General features: G+C 38.5%; 1 protein-coding gene across 2 annotated transcripts; it reads right to left on the reverse strand.

Moving 5' to 3' along the window:
* Window positions 1-1,343: 1,343 nt before the first annotated feature.
* Window positions 1,344-7,289, reverse strand: LOC109208908 (sucrose synthase). 2 transcript variants are annotated; one of them, XM_019372065.1, is made up of 15 exons: window positions 7,157-7,289; window positions 6,740-6,810; window positions 5,561-5,704; window positions 5,195-5,321; window positions 4,952-5,103; window positions 4,675-4,867; window positions 4,244-4,579; window positions 3,929-4,024; window positions 3,672-3,845; window positions 3,465-3,581; window positions 3,221-3,387; window positions 2,906-3,130; window positions 2,069-2,632; window positions 1,834-1,972; window positions 1,344-1,688 (listed from the first exon to the last, which is right to left on the reverse strand). In XM_019372065.1, exons 3-15 carry the CDS (start codon window positions 5,656-5,658, stop codon window positions 1,659-1,661), a joined length of 2,418 nt encoding a protein of 805 aa, XP_019227610.1. In that variant the 5' UTR covers window positions 5,659-5,704; window positions 6,740-6,810; window positions 7,157-7,289; the 3' UTR covers window positions 1,344-1,658. The 2 variants fall into 2 exon arrangements, with proteins under 2 accessions (XP_019227610.1, XP_019227611.1); XM_019372066.1 differs by lacking the exon at window positions 6,740-6,810.
* Between the last annotated feature and the right edge of the window lie 3,136 nt (window positions 7,290-10,425).

The raw sequence follows: 10,425 nt of genomic DNA on the forward strand, positions 1-10,425 counted from the left end.
TCAAACATGATCCACGCATCATCTGAATCGCACCCGAGGCTCTCGGGACTCTATCCAAATATACCAACAAGTCCATAAACACAATGCGGACTTACTCGAAGCCTTGAAATACCTAAAACAACACCGAAATCAAGAATTGCGCCTTAAAACCTCATTAATCAATTTCCAAACTTCAAGCTCATTTCATCAAACTCCGAATGCGTCAAAACATACTTAGACAACTCCCATAGAAAAAGACAATGGTTAAACCAAATTTATGTTTCCCAAAGCCAGATTTTTTACACTATTATAACACTATTCATGATTGCATGTCCTTAATCAACTTAGTGATCGGTGAAAACTGATCATAGTGGCGGACCAATTAGCTAAATATGACTGCGAGATGTAAAACACTAGCAATATTTTGCTTTTTTGTAGTTCCTTCTCTAAAAGACAGATTAGGAACTACTTACTGTAAAAAATTAGTGGCCGCAAAATAGCATGGGCTAGCCATTTTTCGGAATGATAATAGAAAAATAGCCAGGATTTGTAAAGTCATTGAAAAATAGCCACCATTTTGCTTAAACGCGAAAAGTTTCAACATGATATGCGAGATTATGGATCTCCTGCTTATAAACTTCCAGCATATTATGTTGGAACTCCAACACACCAAAAGTTCCATCATAATATACTGGATTATGGAGCTCCTGCATAAAAACTTCCCGCTTATTATGTTGGAACTCCAGTACATTATGAAATTCCTACACATTAGGCTGGAAGCTCATGTGTAACAAATTCAAACTTCAGCATATTATGCTGGAATATTTTCGAATTTTAAGGATGTTTTTGTTCAGATTTTATCTTTATATAAAAAAGTGGCTAAATTTTAATTACTTTTGAAACTGTGGCTATTTTCAATTACCAATTGTAAATGTGGGTATTTTTTATTTTTTCCCGCAATTTGAGCACAACCTCATTTAACCTGCCCAACAGGATCAAGATTGGGCCGGTTATTGACCCGTCTATTTGTTAAATTCGGTCCATTTTGACTTAGCCCATCTAAAGTTAGGCTAATTTTTAGCCCAAATTAATGCATGAATACCTGTGTTAAAATTAATTTTAGCTCATCTTGACCTAGCCCATCTAAGCCCAAGTAACTTTTGGGCAGGTCATTGACCCATCCATTTATTGACTCAGTCTATTTTGACCCATCCAAAATCAACCCAACCCGCCCACTTATTGACTCACTCTATTTTGACCCACCCAAAATAAGTCCAACTTGCCCATTTAACACCCCCAGGAAAAACTTTGGCATGTAGTATTGCTCTCTAGTTGTATATATTAATAGTATATAAGAAAGTTGATTGAACAGATTAAATTTGATCTTTTATTCACACTAACAGCTCCAAATATCAAATTTGCAAAGTCTCCAACCAATATTGGCAGGACAAAATGCAGACAATAAGAAGAAAAGAAAAAAAAAAGAGAGAGAGAGAGAGAGAGAAAGCACAAGGCCCAGGAGGGGGGTTGGGGTTGGGGAGAGTTGGCATACAAATGGAGAAAAGAGGATCTCTACACAGCCATTTTCTAAAAATAGAGAACAGAAGCCTCTTGTCACAGCATTTTATTCAACCAAATTGGCACTTTTCTTTGGACATTCCAAAATGGTATCTGTCACTTCACTCAGCAGCAAATGGAACAGCTTCAGCCTAAACAAAAACCAAGAGAAAAACTTCATTAGCAGATTCAAGAATTAAGAAAATTTAACACTTAATGATTCTCTAAGTGAATGCAGTCATCAATTAAATTGTATCCAAAACACTAGGAGAAGGTCAAGGAAGAAGAGTAACTCACCATCTTGCGGTATTTGAGAGCATAAAACATTTCAAGATATCGACGGATTTCTAGACGATCAAGCTTAGAAACATGTTTCCAGAAACCGTAAACAGCAGCCAACGTCAATAGCCTCTCCGAGTAGATTTGCCACGTGTACCTGTATATAGTAGTAGAGACGCGATAAATTATCAATCAACTATGCCTCAAATCCCGAGTTAAACTCAATGAGTAGAGTCAAGAAAGAGTTGCTTACTTCTCTTGGATGCGCTTCAGGCCACCGGTTGAAATGGTTTCCCAATGAGAAGGTTCTGTCTTACATTTCTCAAAGAAATCAGCTAGCAGATCAGCAGCCTGCTCACCGTGATATGGATCGATGTGGAAGCCGGATTTTCCGTTAACGATGATCTCAGCTGGACCACCATGATTAGTTGCAAATGTAGGCAAACCACAGGTCATGGCCTCAACAACAGTTAAACCAAAAGCCTCGTAAAATGCAGGCTGCACGAAAGCTCCCCTAGTGTCAGCAATGTATCGGTAGAGTTCACCGTTCCTCACTCGGTTCATCTGTGAAGAAATCCATCTGAATTGGCCATTCAAATTGTGAGTCTTTATTAGCTCATACATCTTCTTCATCTCTGCTTGCTCTTCCAAATCTTTGGATTCCTTCCTTCGGTCTCCACCGACCACAACAAGGTTAACTAACTCCCTTAGCCGGGCGTTCTTGGCATACCACTCGACAAGTCCGGTTAAGTTCTTCACACGATCCAATCTCGCCATTGTGAATAAGATTGGCTTATTCCTGTCCTTTAGCACACACCTGCCAAAATCACAACATGCTCAGCACAAGCTCGTCTACATAGGTAACAGGACTTTGTAACTGTACCCAATAGCGGAGCCACATGTATTCAAGGGGTGTCATCTGACACCCCTTGGTCAGAAAATTAAACTGTGTAGATAGGTAAAATTTTTATGTATTTTACTAATATTGACACCCATTGGCTTCTTCGTGCGTTTACTTCTTTATATTTTGACTTTCTTGGGTAAAAATCCTGGCTCCGCCACTGACTGTACCACTAAGGTAGAAACTTACAGATGTTCCTCGTTCTCAACGTCACTGTACAGCAGCTCCTCAATTTCAGGGTGAAGTGCTGTCAGTCTCTTTTCCTTCTCGGAATATGGGAAATAGAGGTTTATATCAGCTCCAGGTGAGACAATGTTGAATTTGGGATCGAACACATCAATGCCGTGAACAACTCTGTACAATCCGGGCATTGTGAATGCCTGATGACTCTCGTACTGTCCGACAGTGTCCTTGCTGGAAAATTCATTAAGGTATTAGGTTAAGCATAAGGGAAAGAAATGGAACACAATGTTATTGCAACAAAGTACCAAATTGATGCTATACCTTCCTGCTATCTCCTGGAAAGTGCTGGTGATGATAAAATCAGTGTGATTCATTGCAATAAGATCAGCGGTAAACTGGGACGAGAAATGGTATTTTTCGTCGAATTTTTTCCAGTAGATGTCAGAATCAGGATACTTTGTTTTCTCCAATGCATGGGCTATGGTGCACTGCAGAAGGCAAATAGAACAGTTTCAGACTAATGGAAATGCAATCGGATCTTTAAGAGAGTGAAAACAACACAGACCTGTGTTACGCCTAACTTATGAGCGAGCAATGAAGCCACAAGATTTCCCTCGCTATAGTTGCCGATTATCAAATCTGGCTTGGCTTGCAATTCTGCAGCAAGTTCTTTTGCAACATCCTGATGTACGAAAAGCCAAAGCATTAATACTAGCAAATTGTTCCTAATACCAATTAGAAGATAGACAAATGCAAGGAAGTTTAGTGTCACCTCTGTGAAAGTCTCCATGTATGGCCACACTTCAAAGCGAGATATCCATTTGCGAACAATGCCCTTCTCAGTCCTAAAGGGGACCCTAAGAATATGTGAGTGCTCGGCTCCATACACCTTCTCAAGCCGCTGACCACAAGTTGTTCCAACTGCATCAGGCAGCAGACGAGTAACCTGGGAATAATATCAAGATAAGTTGCCAACAAAGAGAAAATTTTGTGTAATCCGCAGCAATTACAAGTACAAGGAATACTAACAATAAGAATACGTGGTGTTATATCAAGTCCTTGCTCCTTTAGGCGCTTAAGCATTTCACGCTCCAAGGCTGGAACTTGATCTAATATGTAGACAACCTGCACATTAAGGGTGAAGGACCTTAGCATTTATGGAAGCAAGCTTTAGAAGCATACTAGCAATTGTTGTTGCTCCGACCTCCAAAATGCCATTGCACCGGTGACAGATCCTCCAAAAATGCATTATATTTGGAGTATCCTACACGGGTACAGTGGCATTTCTAGAGGATCCGAGCAACATAGACTCACGGATAAAGATTACGGATTAAAGTAATGCACCTGGCCACCCGTGTCGGGATAACCCAAGACATTTTCCTGGGCGAAATATCCGTGGGGGGAAAGGATAACCACATTGAACACCATAGGAATTCTCCCCAAGAACTTCTCAAGAGTACAGGAATCGGGAGCCTCGAGGAGATCAAGAAGCATGCATATCATTTCTAGCACGCGCTCCGCAGTGTCACCCCATCCCTTCTCCAATCCAATTTCTTGGAACTTGTGTTCGAATTCGGAAAATGGAGTTTCAGGGGGAAGCATAATAAGGTATTCCTCTGCCTTCCTTAGGACATTTTGCAGAGTGGTTAAATTCTGTATTCTGTCATTCAGCATCATTGTCTGTGCGCAGGAAATTGTAGACCTATCCTTTAGCACATATTCATACATGATAAGCACAAATTGAACCTATAGATGAATGGGAATAACAAAGTTACCTTGCCCTTATAATTGTGAACCCGAAGAAATTCAAGAAGCGGGGTCATGCTCTCCTTGTCATGGAACATTTTCGCAGAGAGGTGCCTATTGAGGAATTCAACTCCATTTCCAATAGATTTGGTGAGGGTTGGTTTAGGAAAGGATGCGGTGAAGGGCTCGAAATCCAACTCGAGAACGAAATTTCCATTGGAGCTGTATCAGGACAAAGCACAACCTTGGTCAATAAATTCATAGCCTATTCTCTAACATAGCATCAAATTGAAGACTAACACTTACGTTCCATCGACAAGTTCTTCCTTGAAATGCAAATACTCAGGGACAGTCAGCTCCTCAACAACGAGTGCATTGACATTCACACGGACATATTCCCACACACCAGGCCTCAAACGAATCGCAAGTGCAACCCACGGTGGCAGAACAATCGCTTCCTAGTATAACATATTATTGTAGTATCCAGACACAAGCTCAAAATAATACTAATATGAGCTTGGTAACACATTTATCCATAACCAAAATTACCTGAGTGGATTTCAGGAGTTCTTCAAATGCATGATCATTCAGCTTCTTTTTGTCATCTTGGCGAATTGCGTCAAACTCAGCCAATAGCTGATGTGGTTTCAAGATCCCTTTTCCATGGCTTTCAATCCTATAATAACCAAAACCATTTCAAATAACATCACATAGTCCATACTACAGAATTACAGACAACACTAACTAAATCTCTCGTTTTCATAAGAGTGGTTTCCGAGCCAGCTAACTCACACCAGCACAGGTACCAGATAATTCTGACTACCAAGACTTAGGCTGACAAACCAAATCACGTATCGTTTTTTGAACACCAACTGAATCTTTTTTAGGAAACAAGAATACTATCTTAGGCTATACCTTGAAAGAAACAGCAATATCTCATTCCGGTGAGCAGCCAAAGTGGCATCAAGACGTTCACGAAGGCTGTGAACACGAGTCAGCACACGTTCAGCCATTGCAGTTGATTCAGCAGATGGGAAATCCTCAGACAAGTTGTTTCAACTGTAAACAGCCAAAAAAATAAACTAATGCAGTTAGTAAAAAGATGGACACCTCAGCTTATCCAAAATACCAATCAAAATTTTAATATACTATATTAGTACAACCACTGAGAAAATGAAAATGACATACTAAAAAGTCACTGAAAAACCAATATTTTCAATGATCTAGAATGTTACTACTCTAAATTTTCAAACCTTCCACCTAATATAATAGTATAGTTTAGTAATTAAAACCACACCAACCGACATAATGACATTAATTAAGTCTACTAAATGCTTTTGTGGCGAAAACACAACGCTACGCGTGACAACCAAGATTACTACAAAGGCTAAACTAAAAATTCAAAATCAAGAAGACCCCACAAAAAACATCTAGAATGATCTTCCTGATACAAAGTATATTGCAGTTTCAATCATAATTCAACCAAACCACTAAACCTAGTAAAAAATTTAAAATATACAGGAATTACTTTATAAAACAGAATCTTTAAGAAAAAACCAGGTAAGTTTTTCAGTAGAAAATAGCAAATGTACTAAAGCATACTGGAGATAAATTTAAGAAATTATAAGACATATCTCTGATGAAGATAGGGCAGCCGGTACACGAAGCATCCCGTGTTTACGCAGGGTTCGGGTAGGGCCGCACCCCAAGGGGTTGTGATGCAGGCAGTTTACTCTGATGCAAGCATCAGTGGAGTGGCGGATTCCACGGCTCGAACCCGTGACCTAAAGGTCACACGGAGACAACTTTACCGTTGCTCCAAGGCTCGAAGATAGATTATTCTTTAAATGAGTTACTTTATGCTAATAATTTGACACCAGCAAATAGGACAAAAACAAACAATGAAAAAAAGTAACAGAACAGAACAGTTAGAGTAGAGGAAAAAGCTGGAGATAAAAACTATGCAGAACTAAAATCAGACCTCAAGATCAGAATTTCCTTTAGAGAAAAGTTGTACATTTATAAATAGAAGTACTCTAATACTATAATGATTTTGGTAAGACTAAGATTAAAAAAGAAAAAAAAGTTCTTTACCTCAGGGGTGATCAAGAACAAAAATTCTTCCAGAAATAAACTGCTAGTTTGTTCTTCACTGAATATTTTTGCTGAAAGATCAAAAGATAACTTAATTTTATTGGGTTTTGGGGGTCATAAACATATATTTTTTTCCTATCAAGAAATCTACTAAAAGAGTTGGCAGAAAAATTGAGAATGGTTTTCTTGGTTTGTAGCTGCAAAATTTATGATCTTAGTACACAGCAGAAAGCAACTGATACTAAACAACATAGAAACGTACAAGTAAAACTCTACTGAAAAAGGAAACAAAAATCAAAGATATTTTCTTTAATGATAAGATAAAAACAAATTCAAAAATCAAGACTAACAAAATGATTGCTACTTTTCATGCAGGTAATGAATTAGTATATGAACAAAAAAAGATTGTAGTTTTACCTTTGGGAGGAAAATGGGATAGAATAATGAGCAAATACAAAGAAACTAAATGAAATTAACTGACAAATAGAGTAATGGAAATGAGTGTAGAATGAAAAGAGTTTTGGTTTTGAATGGTGAAGAAAGGAAGGCTAGAGGACCTTTATTTATATGAACAAAAGTGTAGGCTGTAGAAGTGTAATTAGGTGAAGGATTTGTTTTTTTGGTAATTAATTAGGTGAAGGATTTAATTAATCAGAAACTATATGCTATTATGGCATCTGGTTTAACGAGTAATAAGTTTGTATAATAATAGTCAATGGCTGGTTGTCTTAGGATTTTTCTTTAAATAATAGCACCATTTGGTAAAGTCATTAACTAAAGTACTATGCATTGACACTATATTTTATTCGTTTTGGCGCTCTGATTAATACGAGTTAACGGCGCATAAGATCAATTAAAGAGGGAATCGTTTCGCATCTGAAATTTTTTCAGGCTCAGGGGCTCGAATTCGAAATTTATGATTAAGATTAAATGGATCATATTCATCTTACTATAATTCTTGATGGTTATAGTAATATAAATCACGTAAACTTAATTAAAAGTAATTGCATAATTAAGTGAAACTATTTACCTAAAAAAATAAAGTGAAAATTCTCTTATAAATTATTATAATATAATAGTGTAAAAGAATCTTTAGAATATGAAAATATATAGGTGAAAGCCTTTTGGTATATGGCAAGAAATTTGGTTGTGTGTTTAAAACAAACTTAAGTTAGATTTTTGGGCTGCAATTTTTGTGTCCTATTCTGGAATTTCCTAATTTGCTGGAGTTCCAGCATAATATACTGGAAGTTTATATACAGGTGCTCCAATCTTCAGTATATTATGCTGGAACTTTCCGTGTTACAGCAAAATAGTGGCTATTTTCAATGATTTTACAAACGTTGCTATTGTTCAATTACCGGTCCGAAAACTGGCTGGCACGTGCTATTTTAATCCTATTCTTTCTCATTTGGAAAAAGAAAATCAATTCAGTCCAATTTCTAAAAATGGAGAATTCTCGAGTACTACGATCAACATTTTCAGTTTCCAGTGTAATTTTAAATATTGATTTCTCTCTTTTGCTCTACTAAACCTGCTCATGACTCGTGAGACCTATAAAACCTAGGCTCTGATACCAACTTGTCACGACTCTAAACCCAAACCTGGTCGTGATGGCGCCTCTCGTGAAGACAAAGCCAGCCGACACACTTCCAATTCACCTTAAGCAGTTAAAATAATAAACCAAGGTCTTTAATATTAATAAATCCCAAAAAATAACAATATAAGTTACGGAAATAAAATAAACCAACACAGCCCGACATCGGGGTGTCACCAGTCATGAGCATCTAAAAAAACACTAAAAGTCTAGAGTCTAATCCACTACTACATAACTGAATCAAAAGAAAACTGAAATAGAGGGAGAATGCACTGGGCTGCGAATCGCCAAGCAGCTACCTAGTAAATCTCCGAAGACCTGCTGGAACTCTCAATCCTTAGGAGCAGGATCTGTAGCGCCCGAATCTGCACACATGGGTGCAGAGAGTAAAGTGAGTACTCCAACTCAGTGAGTAATAAAAATAAATGAAGACTGAGTAATATAAAGTCACGTAAGGCACAACATTAAACGCTACAAGATGCATACAAAATCAGTAAAATATAATTAAAACAATGAAACTTCATAAACATCTCTAAACAGTTAAACAATATGCAGGAAAAAGCTAAAAAGTAAACACCATTAATAACTGCCCCCAGGCACAGTAACAACAGAATCAGCCCCTCGGGCAATGTCACAAAACTAATACCAGCCCCTCGGGCTATATTATCTAAATCACAAATGGGTACCCGTGCTTACTGGGGTGTACAGACTCTGGGAGGGGACCCTTAAGGCCCAAGCGCAATATCAAGCATCATCGTGGCATTCATAAACAGGCTCTCGGCCTGCATATCAATCTCAAACCACCTCGTGGCGACAATCTCAGGCCCTCGGTCTCATTATCATAATCAATGTATCACTGCTGCGGCGTGCAGCCCGACCCAAATGTATCCTCACAACACAGGCCCTCGGCCTTACTCTGTCAGAATCTCATAAGCCCCTCGGGCCACAGTAAAATATGAAGCTCAGCTCAAATACCTTTGAGAGTATCATTTAATGTGTTTAGAACAGAATAATACAGCTGAGTCTTAAAATAGTAAAATATAGTTATAACTGAGCACTGTATGAAAGCAATCAGTGAGGAAAATATCACTTAAAAATCCCCTAAGGGTTCAAACAGCTGGCACGAAGCCCACATATGGCATTTAGCCCAAAAAATATAATAAATATTAAAACAATTAATTATCAAATACGCAGTTAAAATAATCATTCGGGATGGACTAAGTCACAAACCCCAGCGGTGCTCTACCCACTCTCGACATCTAGCGTGTAAGTCACCTCAACATAGCCGTACGCTGTGAAATTCCGGGGTTTCGTACCCTCAGAACAGCATTTAAAATCATTACTCACCTCAATCGACCCGAAATCTAGCTTGCAATGCCTTTGCCCTTCGAAACGACTTCCGAGTGCTCGCAAATCTACAACTTTAGATTTTTATCATTAAATTATGCTAAACGAAATGAATTCCAATTGAAAAATATCGATTTTAAGCACAAAACCCGAAATCAGTCAAAACCGACCCCCGGCCCGCGTCCCTGGAACTGGACAAACTTTTTACAAAAATGTTCTTCATCATCTCACTAGTCCGTACATATAAAGAACTCGAAAATCTGAGTTCGTTTGACCCCTCAAATCATCCCTAGAAGGTCTCTTAATCTCAAGCACTAACTCCACCTTTTTCTACTGATTTTCATGAATTTAACACTGATATTTTTTTCCTTAATCACAAATAATCGATTTTTAGGGTCCAAAATCCTTACCTTAACGAAGAACAATGATTTCCTCTCTTCAAAATCGCCCAAAGCTTCAAAATTTTTTGTTAAAAGTGAGAAACCCTCTGAAAATCGCGGAGGAGGAAATATTTTAATCTGACCAGACATTTCCGCATCTGCGGTTCCCTAGCCGCTTCTGCGGTACCGCATATGCGGCCCTTCCTCCGCTTCTGCGGAAATTACTTAACTGGCCAATAATCGCATCTGCGACCACATCCCCGCATCTGCGACATCGCAGATGCGGCCACTCTAACCGCTTCTGCGATCTCTGCTCCTCAGGCCTCTTTTCGCTTCTACGACTAATTAACCGCACATGCAGC

This window comes from Nicotiana attenuata, unplaced genomic scaffold (genome assembly GCF_001879085.1).
Source record: "Nicotiana attenuata strain UT unplaced genomic scaffold, NIATTr2, whole genome shotgun sequence".
Classification (NCBI taxonomy): Eukaryota; Viridiplantae; Streptophyta; class Magnoliopsida; order Solanales; family Solanaceae; genus Nicotiana; species Nicotiana attenuata.